Raw genomic sequence first — 17322 nt, 5'->3', positions numbered from 1 at the left:
AATATGCTGTATCCAGAACTCAGAGAGGAGGCATTCTTAGTGTTAAATAAAGCTCTGTTTTTATTTTATTTTTTTTTTTTAGTTTATTGAGGCATGTTAGACTACAATAATAATTTTGTTTTAGATGAATCAGTTACTAAAATAATCATGACTGCAGTCTTAATTAGCTCCAGCTCAGATCATTATCAGAAACAAAGAACACTGTCATGAATTGTACAGTTAATCTTAAAAAAGATGTGTGCAACATGGAAACTGTAAGTAACAGTAGCTTAATAAAAATATAGATTATATTATAATACATTTGAATCAAAGCAAACATTTTCTACTCTTCAAAAAAATGTGAAAAAAAATCTTAAATAAAAAATGTGTAAAATCAGATGTTGCTTATCTCTACTGTATAAAATATCTCAGATATAAAGCATCATAACACAGACAGTTATCTGGTGCTGATTTACTTAAGCCCAAACCTTGTCTGAGGTATTTGCAGAAGGAGTCATTTTATTTAAAAAAACAATATCAGTGCTCTATCCAGAAACCCTCAAGGTGAAAAGCTTAAGTTTCATCTGGTTTAATTCTTTATAAAAAAAATCGTTTTTCAGGAACCTTTTGTAACCGTATTATTAATTTAAAAAAAATTATCCACATATTAATCGATTAGCAAAACAATCGTTAGTTGCAGCCCTACTATAAACGGGTTTTTAATGAGGTGAAATGAAGACATCAAAAAACCTGGCTGTAACAATGACAAAAACTAAGAAATCCAATATGCTTCATTTCTGGTTAGTTTGAGTTATTTATTAATCTAAACAAAAAAAAAATGACACAAAGAAAGAAAAACGCTAGATTTTTTTTTTTTTTGATTTTTTTTTTTGGTTTCTTTGAGCAAGAAACCAAAATGAATGCTTTCGTATTAGGTTTCAGATAAAATGCCGCTATAGAACAAAATCTATTTTCAATAGAACTAGAAAGAATCACAAAGGAAATGTGAAAATGACCACAAAAGAAAAAAAAGGTGAAACTAGAGTGGTGAGGTTAATTAGGAGATTACTCTCTGAGGGTGTAGCAGTTCATTTGCCTCGGTCTTAATAAGCCAAAAACAGAAAGAATGACCTGAAGTTAGACTGGATCAGGACCAGGGTCAAAGGCCTTGCCAAACCACCAGGCACATAAGCACGCACAGCAGAAACACAAGCCTTCAGTCTATGCAGAGGATGTGGCCTAGGATCAAGACCAGCCTGCCAAACCCCAGACCTAATTAAAACCCTTCTGTCACTTAACCAGAGATGACCTTGGAGTATTTTTTTACACTTTTTTCTAACTTTCTCTACTTCCTGTTACTGAACCTTCTCCTACACCCGAACACACAACGAGATGGCTGTGTATGATCTCAGACAAAGGATAATTAGAAAAAAACTTTTTTTTTAAAGATGTAACAGAAGAAGCCAACCAAAAAGTCTTTATCAAAATATGTGTTCACAAACAATCTTGATTTATTCCGTGGCAGAGCTTCATGAGAAACACAAAGTGTCACCGTGTCTCCTACCTCTTCTGACATCTTTGAGTACGGAGTCTCAGCAGTTGCAAGGATGAGGACAGGGCTGAAGGATGGCACATCATGCAGCAGGGTGAGGAAGGTGCTCTTCACAGTGTCACTCACTGTGTCCCACCACTCTGAGATATGAGGCATGTACACCACGCTGGGAACGCTCCGACGAGCCTCCCGGAAAACCTGCAAAAATGAAGATAAAGACGTCAAAGCTGTTAAAACTAAGGGTTTTTTTTTAAACCATAATCTGAAAACTGTCTTCATCTTTTGTTTTTTACCTGAGCACAGGACTCCTCTGGCGTCTTAGCACTGACGGAGTACAAAGTGGGCAAGTCCAGGCGGTGCACTGGTAGCTTGTCCAGGTGGTGGAGCAAGGCAGGAGCCAGGTGGGAGCTTTGTCCGGAACCTGAGGCCCCTGCCAAGAGCAGGCGGGGCCGATAGGCTGTGGGCTGTTGGAGTGCAGAACTAGAAACAAATGGCATTTTTATAGTTTGTGCAGCACTTTAGGGAAACAAAACGTAAACCTTTTAGAATCAGACAATATTTCTCCCTTAAATATCCAAAGTATCAGGTGAGCCAGTGAGACGTTACGCTACATCAGCTGGTTCAGATTGACAAAGCGCACATTTAGAAAACTTCTGATACTCCCAACTGTACTTGATTAGCTAGAAAACAAGGATTTCAATTAATTTAATTATTTTATTGTATATTGATCTATCAAAAACAGTAAGGAATTAGAGTGCTATTATTAATTTAGCAAGGGCCTGTAAATGCACATCAAATGTTAGACCAAAAAAAAAAAAAACAACTTACTATTAATTCTCAGAAAGATTACCTTCTAAAACTGATCCAATATTTCATGTTCAGGCTGAGTTCAAACTAATTTATCTTATGCACTGCTTACAAAATACTGTCTGCAGAGGCAAAGTGTGAAATTTATCCCCCGTGTTAGAAATTGGGGGGAAATAATACAAATATTTTAAGGCAGTCCTGAAAGTCTAACACTGCATTCTCTATTCACGACTGTTCTGCTGATCTCCAGTAGTCGAGGCCTTGTTCTTTTGCTATTTTAGATAAACGTATTTACCAAATTGTTCCTTTTTAACACACTTGTCTTTTTTTCCCCACTTACGAGGAGAAGTGGAGAAAGGGTCTGTGCATTGCTGAAGAGGAAAGCTGACTCTTTGGGGATGCAGAAGGCTGAACTTCATAAATGGAGGCAGGGCCATCCTCATTGTCATCATCGCTGTACAAGTCCTCTAAAAGCAGATGATTGTCGCCGCCTATAATAGAAAAGAACACCACTTTAAAGAAGTATTAATCAACAGTAACATACTTTACTGTTGGTTATCTGCTAACACAGGTTTGCTTTTACCGGAATATTTTATTAAACTAGCTTTACCTCTAATATATAAAGGCTTACAGACACAAAGCTACATCCCGTACAAGTAAACAACACACGTGTCACTTCTGGTGCAGCAAGTTCAACTTCCTCAACAGAACAACTCCCAATTGGTGATTTTTTCCATTAAGCCTAATCTGCTCTAAATGCTCCTTTGTGGACGGGGGTGAGCGTTACTGTGCTCACACAATGATGTGCTTTCCAGTCTCCACGGTACCACCTTTAGATGGAAGTGGGGTGAGAATAGACAATATGATCAGTGTGGGAGGGCAGAACAAAGAGCTGTGGTAATAAGGTTGGGAAAACAGAGACAATTCAATACAGCAACATGCCGATGGGAAGCCAAAGGAACGACTGAGATGAGAAAACAAGGTCAAACGGATGAGTGGAACAACAAATTGCCCGTTCTTACCTTGAGTGTTGTCCTTGTCGGTACACTGAGCATGGGGGAAGACTCTGAGAAGAGCTTTCAGCACCAAGGAGAAGGAGCTGGCCAACAGGGGCCTGAGGGTGGGAGAGAGGGCTCGGCCTGGGGGAGCCAGGGCCCTCTGGGAGGCTGGGACTATTGTCCTCATGGCCTTGCTGAAGTCGCCAGGCCCCAGGATGATGGACTTGACGTCAAGCTTCAGTTTGACACTGCTGCCGTAGATCTGGGGGTATCGACGGCGCAGCGCCATCAAGGCTGCCTCTGTGCAAAGTGCTTTTATGTCAGCACCACAGTAGCCTGAAAAAAAAGGCAGATGAACAGTCGATTATTTCTCTCCTTTTGGTTTGGTTTTACCACCGAGTATTTCTGTTAATACACTCTGAACATTTAGCCTAACTTTAAATCAGCACCAACACTGTATACTTTATCTTTAAAATCTTATCTTTTATATTTTCTTGGTTCTTACCGACACATTTTTCTGCAAGTTCATTGAGAAATGGCTCAGACAGTTTGGGATTCCAGTCCCTCGTGTGAATCTCCAGAATGTGCTTTCTGGCCTTGAATAACAGACAGAGGATCACATCAATTACTACAAAGTAAATCATGTTGAGTAATAACAATATGTAAAGCATTGTAAGTATCTATTATGCAAGAGAACCAAATCAACACACAATAATGAGAGAGGCATTTGGTTTGAATAAAGAAACAAAAAAAACACAGATAAGAACAAGAAGTTTCCTGATCTTAGAAAGACCTACTGCAGTGACTCAAAAAATCTGGAATATAATCCTAATTCACAATCGACAACAAGTTAATCTGAAACCGTTGTGTAGAAGGCTGAAATTCAAGAATCAGCCAAGTGTAGGCCTGGACAATAATTTAATATCAATATATATTTATCGCATTATAATTTTATTTACCAACAATTACAACATTTGAAGATATTTGGGGTATTTTGATGCAAGCTGTAGTTAAATCGTTTTTCACCATCTATGTTTCTATTCACCATCAAATAGCTCAAATTATAAATACTTGCCAAGTGGAAAACCTGCAATTAAAAAAAGAAAAGTTTTTCATTGAAGTGTTTGATGAGGTTTTTTTTTGGGTCATAATTCTTAGATTTTGCAAAGCTGCAATAAGAAACTTTTTTTTCCCCTATTACAGTCACACGATCAGCAACAGGACCTTACTGCATGTAACAAGACAAGGAAGAAGACAAGGAGGATGATGGCACCCATTAGAGCTGTCGCTGAAATACGGATACATCTCATGCGTTTCCCTCAAAGCTATCATGTGAACGAACACATATACCACAATTGTGAAACTTTGCAGTTTTCAAAATAAGCAGAATATGAACCGTTTTGCACTCATTTGTAATGAAATTACAAAGACTGATGTTCGGGGCACAGATGATTCCATTCGAACAGAAAGAGCCGCAGCACATTGACTACGTGAGCGACGACGTACACAGCAGACAGGAAGCCTGAGCTCCGCAGCTCTAAAACTGTGTTACTTAGTTTCAATGTGGCAAGTTATAGCTACAAACTGAGGCCCATGATAATATGACCAAATATCCCTGCAAATGCCTCAAACTTCAACATCTGATCAACTGTTGCTGCAGACCCTGTAGAGAGTCCATTAGTTGTAGAGCAACAGCTGATCACGTAGTTTACAGTTAGAAAGAAAAGCTGAGAGAGTTGGTTAATTTAGTTTACAGTGAGCTGTTCTTTTCTTAGATGAAGGTTCAAACATTACTGCTGCTGTCAATGTTCGCTATGCCCAGGAAGAAGAAAAAAGTGGAGCTGGGATCTGTTTTGGTTTTTTTGAAAAGATGAGAAGTAAAATAATAAAAAACAAGCCTTTATTGAATAAAATAGAACAACATAACTCAAGATGAGAGCGATGGGGGGGGTAGAGAGAGAAGCCTTAGTAGGATGAATTCTGAGAATTATTTAGGGAGCTTTAGATTGTACTTTCAGACCTTGTTATTAGGTGCTTTACTAATTCATTATATTGGCTTGAGAACATATTCTTTCAGGTTAAGGTGTTTTTGTCTTTTATATGAGCCTAGAGCCTAGGCTGCTCTCATTTATATGAGAGTCAATCATGAAAAAATAAAGAAGGCTGAACAGAAACAGACAAGAAGCCATGGACTGAAAAATATTATTATGTATTGACCGAAATTAGGAAATATATTGCGATTAGGGCTGCATCTATTGCAACCATGCAATTATTTAGCAAATCGATCAAGCAAATATTTTTTCAGTTAATTAATTAATTAATATTTGGATAGCAAAAGGTTCCTTAAAGATATTTTATGAAATTAAACCAGGCGAAACTAAAACTTTTCCACTTGAGAAGTTCTAGATAGATTATATTGACAGACAAACATTTTTTATATTAAATGCAAAATGTTTACATATTTTTGGTTCGCTGTCAGCTAAATGCACGTTTTAGTCTCTATACTCCATTTAACAATTAATCAATTAATAGTTGATGATTATTTCAGCAATCGGATTAATCTGTTTATTGAAATAATCGTCAAGTAATAATATTAAATGTTTCAGCCCTAATTGTGCTAAAAGTTGTGGCCATATCATCCAGTCCTAGACTAGGCTTCTAAGAAAATAAAATGTACAGAAACTAAATGTGGAAAAATGATTAGTTCTGAGCTTTATTTTAGGAAATAGGTAGAACAGAACTCTGCTGATGAAAATAGGGATGCTTATTGTCAGAAAAAATAAATAAATGAATTAATAAATTAGACAGTTAGTAAGTTTTTTTTTTATCACATACATTTAAAAGAGCAGTCTTCATGTTGGGGAAAAAAACATTTTTTGAATAATCTTAAAAATTATTTTCCTTTTTTTTTTATTACAAAAATTTATTAAAGCTTGTCTTAAAATATCCAAAACTTAATTTCCTTAGAGGTTAGAAGCTAAAATACCAAAAAAAAAAAAAAAAAAAAAAGCAATATAAAGTACAAAAACAATTTGAACTTTATGAGTTGAATTTTACGTTCATATAAAAAAAAAAAAAATGTTCTAGCTTCTTAAATACCAGAACACTGATAAATATCTATGAGTAGATATTAAGGGGGAGTGGCCCCTAGTGGTTAGGGCATAGAGCTAGCAATCCTGAGGTTGTGAGTTTGAAACCCACTCCCACAGACTGTCACTCTGCGTCTCTGAGCAAAGACCCTTAACCACCGATTACTCCTCGGGCGCCCCACGATGGCAGCCTGCTTCAATCTATTTATTATATTATTATTAGATTGTTTATAGCTCCAGAAAAACAGAATTAAATAAAAAATGTGACCTCTTTATTCCAAAAAGAAAAGAAAAATGGATCATGGCCAGACAAAACTGTGATCATTTGACAGCCTCCAAATTTTGTTCAGCCTCACCTTCTTGTCTGGTAAGTTGAAGAGAAACTCCCGGTCAAAGCGTCCAGGCCTCCTGAGAGCAGGGTCGATAGAGTCGAGTCTGTTTGTAGCACCGATGACGACTATCTCCCCTCGACTGTCCAGGCCGTCCATTAAGGCCAACAGGGTGGACACAATAGAACTAAACAGGAGACCAAACAGAAATACAAACAGACTACATTATATATTATTATATATTGTGATGCACACCTGATCAATAATTTAAAAAAATGTTAAGATACAATGATCTATAATTTTAATTAACTCCGATCCAGAATTTTAAAACAATCTGGGGGATGTAGGCAGAGGAAAGTATTCTAAACGTTTGCTGAGCTAATTCAATGGGGTTTGGGTCACAATTTCAATCCTGGCCGTTTCCCCTGGTCATTTTAGTAAGGTAAAAAAAAGATGAATAAATCAATGATTGATATCTGCTGTTATTAAAGGCTTATATCAGGATACAATTCCCAGCGATGTTGCACAGTCTTAGTTTTTAAACTATATTTCCGAATTAAAACACTCCTTTAAAGCTTTAGCCAAGTTCCACTAACTGACCTGGCCAGCCAGCTGGAAACTTAAACATCCAGTCAGTATTCAATTAATCGGGCCATATCTAACTGCTGACTGGTAGAACGAAAACCCTTTTATTCCCCAGACTTTGCTCTCCAGACACCACCAGCTCTGCTGGGTGAAGCCTGCGGCGCACCAAAGCCAGCCAAGAGACACAAGTCCCTCCAGCACGTCCGAGGCCTCCTCCCAGTGTACCAACAGCAGCACTTCTCAGTTTTATCTAACTTACTTTATCTATATTACACCAGCCCACAATGAATATTGTCTCAAGGCACTTTAAGAAAAACTTCAATATACAAATTTATAGACGTTTCAAACCAACCATATAAAAAGATTGGTGTTCTCAACAGGTGTTTTGGAGCGTAGCGGGGATCAGAGGGCCATTTATCATCATTCTCTGCTGCAACATATCTTCTTTCTCACCTCTTCTCTAATTAGGCCAATTCTTTCTATCTTTTCTTTTATACTCGAAGGCGACGTTCAATAATATGCAAAATGTAAAACTGAGATGATGCTCTGATCCACCTGCAGGCAGAGCTACACACCTGAGCAGCAGCAATTGTCTGTGGTATATGGTAGAGAGAGAAAAAACAAAAGACCACCGGCTTGACGGACCAGCCTCTTTCCGGACCTGGGTTACAGCTGACAGATTACCTGCCGGCAGATTAAGTCTGAGACGATGAGAGTCTGGAGGCTGCGAGGCTCAAGTTTGATCTCACTTTTTCTCATATACATATGTGTGTAAAAAAGGGATACATGTGTTCAAAATACAGTTTCTAGTGGCAATAAGATCATTAAAATTCAGCATGCTTTATTTCTGCATAATTTTGACAACATTCAGAGCTAGCACTGGTTAAGCACTGGACAGAACCCTGTGAGGAGCCCTGATGTCAGTCAAAGAGCAGACGTGCTCATTTTATATGAGCAGATCCCCTAAGTTCAGCAAAGCGGTGTAAACCTCCAGCATAGTGATCGCTACACTAAAATGTGGTGGCAAAAATCCTGTAGATCCAAAGTTTGTTACATTTATTCTACTTTAGTCCTAGCTGTAGAAAAAAAGTACAGTTTGATTCATTGTCGAAACATTTTTAAAGGTTTCTGAGGAAACAAAGCTAATTAGATCAAGTTTTTGGTTTTGTAAAAACGCGTCTCCACAGAGCAAATAGCAACATTGAAGATGAGAGGTCCCCTTTAACAGGAAGAAACCTCCAGCAAAAGCTAACTTGCTGGGAGCAGAGAAGGCACATTTAAACAAATACAGATACACTAATGCTGGTGTACTCTTTATGTCAAAGGAAAGCTAATGAACCAAAGGCAGCAGCAGCTTCTTTAGTGGCTTCATCAAGGAGAGAAAGACAAAAGCCTCTTCAATTGTTTTCCAAGATAAAATACACTAAATTGACAAAAAGTATTCGCTCACCTATCAAAATAAGTGATATCAGGTGTTCCAATCACTACAGCTGTATTAAACAAAGCACCTGCAGAAAGAGCAGGAGGCCCTCAGGAGCTCAGTGTGGCATAACAAAGAGGCCACCTGTGCATCAGGTCCAGCCCTAAAATATTCCACCTTCGACCGTCAATGGAGTTATAACAAAGTGGAAGTAATTGGGAACGACAGCAACTCAGCCAAGTGCTGGACACCTAAACTGACAGCGCAAGGGCAGCGGATGCTGACGTGCGTATTACAGTGAGGTCGATAACTTTCTGAAGAGTCAATCCCAACAAACCTCTAAACTCCAGGTGGCCTTCAGATTAGGTCAGGATAAGTGCAGAGAGAGCTTCAAGGATCAGGTTTCTATAGCTCATCAATGGCCTCCAAGCCATACATTACAACTGTAATGGTTATTATTATTAAAAGAAATGAAAATCTCCTCAAATTGATAAATTAGAAATTGGACGCCTGCCACTAAACCAACAGGTACAGCTCTAATTTCAAGTACTACTTTTAAGTAAACAAATCAGGCCTGTATATCAGTAGATATTAACAGACCAATTAGCAAAGCTAGTTGTATAATATATAAATAGTATACTATATAAAATAACGGCTATAAACACACAGAAAGACACAACGTTATCCATCCTTACCATTGCATTAATTTTTGTTTACTAAAGAAAAATGATGACAATGGTCACACAGTTCTGCCGGATGCAAACAAATGGTTGATTTTTCTATGCTATTAAGGCTATCTAGCCCATCTGAACACATTTCAGTCATAAGGGTTTATTATCCACCTTTGATCAAATGGCTGGCAGCTATCATCACCTTACCTGTGTATTTGGTCTTGCCTGCTGGAGCGAACTGGAGCCAAACCATCTATTTCATCGAAGAAAATAATGGATGGCCTCATCAGGTAAGCCTGGGAACATCACAAACACGCTCAATTTAAACAATGGAATTTTAAAAAACATGCTTCAAGGAAAACAACATTAGGTTGCTTTTTGTTGTTTTATGTTGCATATTTTCAGTTGTAATATTACAACATCCTGCAGAAAAGTGAATAATTCGATGATCAACAGTTAAGCGTTTTTAAATCAGATACCAGAGTTCAAAAATCCAGAACTTTTCCAGCTAAATTCAAAACATCAGCCAATCAGAGGATGGCTTGGAGAAGTTCACTATAAAAATCAGTATAAAACCCTAAAAAAATACAAAGAAGAGTCAATCAATGAAGAAAGAAAAAAATATATAATCAAATAAAGGTGTTATACTCCACTGAAGCTTACATAAAAAGTCAGGAGAATGTTTTTTTTTTCATGTACAAGGACAAGTGTGCTCTGATCATGCCACTGAAATACTTCACCTTTGTCAGAAATAGCTTGTAATTAATACCTACTTCAACTTAGAATATATTTTTTTCTTTTGAGTTCTTACAGCACTAGTGGCTCATTTTGATGGACAGTAGGCTGACAGGAAAGGTGGAATGAGAGAGGGAGAGAGACATGCGGGAAAGGACCACAGGCCGGATTGGAACCCGGAACGCCGCGTCGAGGACTTAAGGGCTGGTTACACTCCCGCAGCAGTGTGTCGCAGTGAGCTTATCGCAGGTATGATACAAATATTTTTTATTTATGCTCAATATGTTATTCCATGCCACAACGCAAAAGGAGAAAATCACAAACTAGCTGTGGGTCTCGATACGGCTGAGGCGGTGAAAAATAGGAGCAAGTTTGTCCGACGACGGAGGGAAATGAGGGTGAAAAAGAGCGGGGATCCAGGTAGAAAAAGGGTCCCAGCGTTCTCGCGCACCTCACTCTTCTAGCTGGTCCTTTACGACTTTACGAGTCGATTTCCGCAATTGCAGTCATACGAACAAAACAAGTCGGCAAGGTACCAAACAGGAAATACGCATAGTGTAGAGCAGATGTAGATTTGACCAATCAGAAGCCCTCCTGTCTGCTGTCACCTATAATTTGGGAGAGGTGCAGCAGAGTGTCTGTGGAGGGGGCGGTGACGTCTCTGCATTCACAGCGACACCTACATAGAGTTTCGAAGTATAAATCAGCCTAAGGCCTCCATACATGGGTTGTGTGCGCTAAACACTGCGCCACCCAGACACGCCTTACTTAGAATATTTTCAAATATCAAATTTTTAAGTTTTATTTCCTATTCTGGAACTTGAAACTTTTACCACCTAGCAAAAAAATAAAATAAAAAAAATTAACTTCCAGTAGAGGGATATTCCCAAGTGACTGGCTGACTTGCAGGAGATGTCAGTGGGATTTCCCAGTGCTCCAATCTGCAGCTTGGAAAAACTACAACACCCTATTTTAGAGGTAGAATCATAATCCTGATGAAGTGACAGCATGGATGACATTTTGAGGCGTACTTTCTTACTAAAAACTTTTTTTTATCCCCACTCATCACACTAAATAAAAAGCCACTCTCTCAATATAATCCGCCATGGTACATAAAGACTGTCTGTACAGTCGTGTGTGTGTGATGAGCTGTGACACCACCTGAGAAGTTTAAAACACACCAGCCTTAAGGTTACTCACCTGGTCAAAGAGGAGGCGTAGCTGCCGTTCAGATTCACCGACCCATTTGCTGAGACAGTCGGCTCCTTTCCTCATGAAAAAGGCAACCTTCCTGTCTCCCTGACTGCACTCATTAGCAAGTGCTCGGGCCACCAGAGTCTTTCCTGTTCCTGGTGGTCCGTAGAACAAACAACCTCTGAAAGCAGAAGCAGAACACATCAAGTCTGTAATCAGGACACTCCAAAAGCACAGCTGATTTCTCCATTAAGTACACATCAATCATTTTTATCAACCCTCTTAAATATTTATGTTTGGCTTTCTAAAACCTTTTTGTTTCTTTTACTATTGCATTTATGAACTTTTCTTTAAATCTTCTTGACTAAATGATATAAGTTTGATAGAAATCAAATAATAACTGAGTCCATATTTGAGTTCTTCTCACCTGGGAGGCTGAATCTTAAATTTTTCAAAGACCTCAGGGTAGAGCAGAGGGAACACCACCATCTCCTTCAGTGACTGGATGTGATTACTGAGGCCTCCCACGCTGTCAAACTTCACCTGTGGAGGAAATTTTTTACTGCATGAAAGTCAGTCACTGACTTTGATCCAACAACAAACAAAGAACATATATTCCTTTTTACAAATGTAACGCCTAAAATTCTTTCACTTTTATGTATATTTTACCAGAATTTCTTTTCTGAGACCAACAAAGTAGGGCATAGTTGTAAAGTGAAAGGAAACTTATGCACAAAATCAAAGCGAAGAGCTCCAGAATTCTAACCTGACTCCGCCAGATGGATTTGTTCCGCATATCCATCTGGAAATTTTTGGTTGAAGTAATTTTTAGGAAGGGGCGAAAATACTGGCTAGGTGATTGGCCTATGTTGGTGATAGACAGGCCAAATAAACCAATCAGATCAACGAAGCATATGACGTACTAACAGCCAGGCTACTCTTGCCGAAACCAGTCGGGAGAAGAGCAAAAACATATTTTCCTCTGAGAAAAGCCTCCAGAGCAGTGTTTTGCTCTTCTTTCAGTGAAGGAATACTCTGTAATTCCGATAAAACTTGCTCGATAGCCACACTAACGCTAGTTTCATCGGCTTAAGCTGCCATGTTCTTTAGACTGAACTGCCGCGCTTCTCGTTGCGTCACACCTCAACCCGCCTCAAAGCCAACGCTGATTGGACGTTTGTTTGGTGAACGGCTCCAAATTTTCTTCAACGGAGTCTCCAGACTGATTAGCGAGTGAAATCTTGAAAGCTCGCGAGATTAGGATGGTCTCAAGAGGCTACCAGAATTCATACCTACCTGTCAATTCTTTCAATTTCTGTTTTGCATAGATCCTCACATCTAATAACTGAATTTTCAAACTGTTTGTTTGCAAAATGAGACACCATTTGGGAGGTTGACTCATATTCATCCTCCATTATTGAATTAATGTCTCCCCCAGGATCATGCTTCTACCACCTTGTTAAACCATGCAAGTAGAGTGTAGCGGGTAGGGGTGTAAATCACACCCATCATGGCGATTCGATTCAGTATCAATTTCCTGACCCAGTGATTCGATTATTTTCGATACTCCAGAATCCGCCATGTCTGTCTTGCCTACTGTTTACACAAGTGTGTGCATGCAGAAGGAGGGTAGTGGCTAAAGGAAGCGAGGTAGGAGGGCAAAATAGGTTTAGCACCACCGCAGCACAGGAGTCAGAATTACGTGTATGAGCAAATGGATAAAAATAGACAGAAGGAAAAAAATAAACATGAATCGATACTCTTGCGGACGTATCAATGCATCGAGTCGTTGGGTGTTGAATCAATGCATCAACTGATGCTAATTGATGAAAGTAGATTTACAGTAGCAGCCATTCACAATGTCACTTCTCAGCTGAACGGCTGGTGTTTGGACACTTACCTCCAACTCCCAACAAAATCCCCTAAAACATCCAGCCACTGGAGTGACCCCTCTTGCATATTTCTTTTAATCTGACTCCACCCTTTCACTGAATTACAGGGTCTAACCAGTAGATGACGCTTCTCTTTAGATCTTAAAGTCCACAAACCATGACAGAAAGAATACAATAGTACAAATATTGATGTTTAAAAAAGAATTGTAAGGGACCAGCCAAGGACCAACCAAGGTAAGTAGGGAAATTTCTAATGGCTACTACTGTAAATTAGAAGAATCAAACTGCCACAGCCTGAAAATGAACACACGCAACTCAGCTTTTTTAATGCATCATTGCATTTTCACTTCCTTGTTTTGCTCTACAACATAAACTCCCAAGTTTTTAGTTGTATGGAGACAAAATATGAAACAGATTGGAGTAATACTTGGTGTGCCAGAACACATTAAGTCTCCAGATTCCAGTGGAGTTTGACGTGTTGGCATTATCACTCACCGTGTTGTCGAGGTTCATGGGGTCCACATCAGCCAAGCTCGCACCGACTTTAACACGATCGCGCAGCACGCCACTGGCCAGGCTTTCAGCGGTCAAGTTTATAGGTAAACATCTGTTGGGATAAATCTACTTGTAAGAAATGTTTTCATGCTTCTAGGGATGAAAGATGTAACTAATTTAACTGCCGTACTTGTCAAACAATTAGAGAAACTTGAAAAGAAAAAAAAAAGAAAATCTGGATGAGCCAAAGCTGCTGGAAATAATTTTCACCGATTATAGTTCGGTTTGAAATATGAAAGGGTAATATAAATATCAAAGCTAAAGCCGGAAACACTGTCGTTTTGTCAATTCAAATAAAAAAAAGCATCAGAGAGTAATGGAGATAAAAGGTATGGAGAGGGAAACAATTATCACCTGTTTCTGGCCCGAGTCATGCTCTTGCTTTTCCTTCGCTCAAAGCGCTCTTCATCAGAGGATGATGTGGTGTCACTGCTGTGAATGGCATGTTTCTTCACTCTGGAAAAGTAGAGCTCTATTACTGCTTGCATTTTAGTTCTGAGTTTTAGTCAAATTAATGACAGACTGCTTGAATGTTGAGCTATTTTATGCTTGTGGAGCTACTTTTTAAAATCCTTGCCCACCTAATATGGCTTCTTCTTGCTGGGGATCTGTGGGTGTCAAAAAGGGAGGGGTTGCTCTGTTTTCTATTCACAGGCTCTGAAACGGCAAACACAAAGAAACTGCTGGTTAAACAACAAATAAATCATTTCAACAACTAGAAAGTAAGAAAAAAAAGTTATTTTTTTCCCCCCATTAAATACCGATGGGTGGAGCTTCATATCTTTGTACAGTTTTACGCTGCCTCAGGTTATACGGCCTGTCGTTTTCCTCGCCCGCCTCTTCAGCTTCATCCCCTTCGTCATCTTCATCATCCTCTGCATCATCATCCTCCTCCTCTTCTTCTTCACCATGAGATTCTGAAAGCAAACAAGGACAATTATTCCCATACAAGAAAACAAAATCAGCTTTCAAAGAGACTCCATCTTAATGTCGCATTAGGAGCAAATGAAGCTGCTGAGTTTGATTAATGATGACTGGCTAATGTTGCTAAAGCTCATTAAAATATCCGTTATACTGGCAATTTAACATCTTTTTAAAATCCTTTAGAACAGGCATTCCCAAAAGCCGGTTCTCGAGGGCCGCTGTCCTGCAGGTTTTAGAGGTTCCCTGCTCCTGCACAACTGATTTACATTGAAAGTTGATCAACAGGCTTTTGCTGAACTGCAATCATCAGAATACGCTGTGCTAAAGCAGAGAAACATTTAAAACCTGCAGGACAGCGGCCACAGAGGACCGACTTTGAGGATGCCTGCTTCAGAATATGTGAAATTTATTCTATGTAAAAAGAAAAGTCTTTTCAGTACTTAAGGCCTCAAGAGCCAAGGTTGAAGTGAGTGTATGATTTAAAGTTTGGAGGCACTCAAGCAGCTCTGTTTCACAATCTGAGACATTTACTGTAACCTACAATTAGATTTGTTTTAAAGTACCATCCAGGGTGTGTGAATCCCTCACTCTATGCAAGGTAAAGATTCAACAACCAGAATTCTGCAGTTGCAGTTTTTGCTAAGCCAATGCCTATTTTACCTGGTTTATATATTCAGTGAAGCAGCTCTCCAAACAGTGAGTTTAACAGAAATAAGCTAACTTTGTTTTTTGTCCACTAAGTAACAACAACCACAGTTAAGACAGCCGTCTTGAAACCTGGTGGCCCCTCAGCACATAAGGTGCATCCTCTGGTTGGAAAAGGATATGATCCTGACTTTCCAACCAGCTAGTCACCAGTCGAGGCCGATCAAGTTGAAAATTATATTTTGAGCATCGGAACGAATTCTCTATGCATCTGTTGTTGCATATTGACCACCTTACATGAGATCTGGCTTAAAAACTGCAGTTAGAACTACATTACACCAATGACAGATACATTAATGCAAACCAACCAAACATGAATAGAATTTAAAACATGATAAAAATATTTGGGTTCTAAAAGCCTTCTGTTTTTTCATCATTTATGCACCTTCAGTCCCTTCTTCCTCCTCTTCTTCCTCATCCTTGCTCAAGACTTTGTGGTGAGCAGGCATGTTATAAGTGCTTCTACGCATAGATTTCCGGCGCTTCACCCTAGAATACATGTCCATATTCTCCTGAAAGAATCGAAAGATGGAAAACAAAAAAGTTAACAAAAAACCCAAAGCGGTAACAAAGTTAACAAATGCAGTGTTGAACTCCAAATCAACGTTACCTCCTGTGTTTACTTCACAATGTCCGTCTCTTACCTCTTCAGTTTCTCCGTTCCACATGCGAAGCCGCTCCAGCTCACGGTTCTGCCTGATGCTGGTGATGTTGTCCATTTCCTGAAGAACGGCCTCAGCAGTGCTTCGCAGAGACAGAGACAAAAACAGTGGATGGGAAACTATGCATATCAGGTCTAAGTGAAATGAAATTCAGAATATGCAAACTCTAAACTAGACCTAAAAGATCAGAAAAGTTTCAAGTTCAACCATCATAGATTTAGAATTTCTTCAATAAGACACAAAATCTGGTTTTGTTGCCATCATTTCCAACTTCTCCACTGTCTGACCCAGAACTGCAAAGTGAAGTGTCAACAGTGTGACTGCCAGCTACCTGTTGACCAGCTGGTCGAACAGCAGGCTCTGATTGAGGTGTTGAAATTGGCTCTTCCTCACCCGGCAGCTCCTCTTCAGCTCCACATGGCCATTCATACGGGAGTGATCTCCCCCTCCACTTTCCTCACTCCTGTGATTCATATGGGCTGCAGCATCACAAGATCAAACAGATTATGTTTTGTCTAAACAAATGCTTTTTTAAATGCATGACATGAGGGGAAATAGAAAAAGATATAAATTACCATGCCCATTCTGCATTATGCGAGAAGACAACCTGGAAGGAGAACACATGTAAAATATGTTTAACATTAATTGCAAAGAAATTGAATCACTTTTGTAGTTTTTGCTTTCATGGTCTGCAGAATGCAAAATAAATGCAAGATAAATGTGGATGAACATACGCTGAAAATTTATTCAAAATAAACAAGTCTAAGCCACTGACCGGGTACGGTAGGTGGGCAAACCCCAGCTGACCCTCTGGCCCTTTGCCTGAGGAGAAGGGGAAGTGTCACTGGAGCTCGGCTCGGAGGCTATCTTCCTGCGCGTTCGTTTGGCAGGGGGTGGCAACCGCGGACTGCTGGGACTGCTCACATCACTGCTGGGCTCCTTCTGTTGAATAAACACATGAAAAACTGTGGCTAAAGGAAAGGGAAGACTAGAAGAACTTTAGGAAAAAAATAAAAGATTATTATATGAAAAAACTGAAAATAATCATTAAAACTAAATAAATCTGAAAAATAGCTGGATTTTTTTTTCTTTTGTAACATAAACTAGTTTAACAACACAAAGCCATAGTGAAATAATACAGAAAGCAGAAATAATACTTAAAATAATACTTAAACCAAGCTCTGTGTATTATTTAAAATAAACCAGCACTGACTGAAACCCTTAT

At 39.1% G+C, this 17322-nt stretch overlaps 1 protein-coding gene across 1 annotated transcript in view; it reads right to left on the bottom strand.

Moving 5' to 3' along the window:
- Nucleotides 1–17322, bottom strand: part of atad2b (ATPase family AAA domain containing 2B) — a 98454-nt gene that overhangs the window by 78781 nt on the left and 2351 nt on the right. Inside the window, exons 2-19 of the mRNA XM_038286119.1 lie at nucleotides 16873–17039; nucleotides 16673–16704; nucleotides 16429–16576; nucleotides 16080–16179; nucleotides 15821–15947; nucleotides 14568–14723; nucleotides 14388–14463; nucleotides 14161–14262; nucleotides 13747–13858; nucleotides 11787–11902; nucleotides 11366–11540; nucleotides 9638–9726; nucleotides 6782–6941; nucleotides 3842–3932; nucleotides 3361–3672; nucleotides 2679–2829; nucleotides 1825–2011; nucleotides 1544–1729 (exon numbers count right to left, since the gene is read on the bottom strand). Coding sequence (XP_038142047.1) covers nucleotides 1544–1729; nucleotides 1825–2011; nucleotides 2679–2829; nucleotides 3361–3672; nucleotides 3842–3932; nucleotides 6782–6941; nucleotides 9638–9726; nucleotides 11366–11540; nucleotides 11787–11902; nucleotides 13747–13858; nucleotides 14161–14262; nucleotides 14388–14463; nucleotides 14568–14723; nucleotides 15821–15947; nucleotides 16080–16179; nucleotides 16429–16576; nucleotides 16673–16704; nucleotides 16873–17039 — 2487 coding nt within the window. The remainder of the gene's footprint in view (nucleotides 1–1543; nucleotides 1730–1824; nucleotides 2012–2678; nucleotides 2830–3360; nucleotides 3673–3841; nucleotides 3933–6781; nucleotides 6942–9637; nucleotides 9727–11365; nucleotides 11541–11786; nucleotides 11903–13746; nucleotides 13859–14160; nucleotides 14263–14387; nucleotides 14464–14567; nucleotides 14724–15820; nucleotides 15948–16079; nucleotides 16180–16428; nucleotides 16577–16672; nucleotides 16705–16872; nucleotides 17040–17322) is intronic.

The sequence above is a fragment of the Cyprinodon tularosa genome, unplaced genomic scaffold, assembly GCF_016077235.1.
Source record: "Cyprinodon tularosa strain WSP-4 unplaced genomic scaffold, ASM1607723v1 ctg22, whole genome shotgun sequence".
Classification (NCBI taxonomy): Eukaryota; Metazoa; Chordata; class Actinopteri; order Cyprinodontiformes; family Cyprinodontidae; genus Cyprinodon; species Cyprinodon tularosa.
This window is presented reverse-complemented; position numbering and strand designations above follow the sequence as displayed.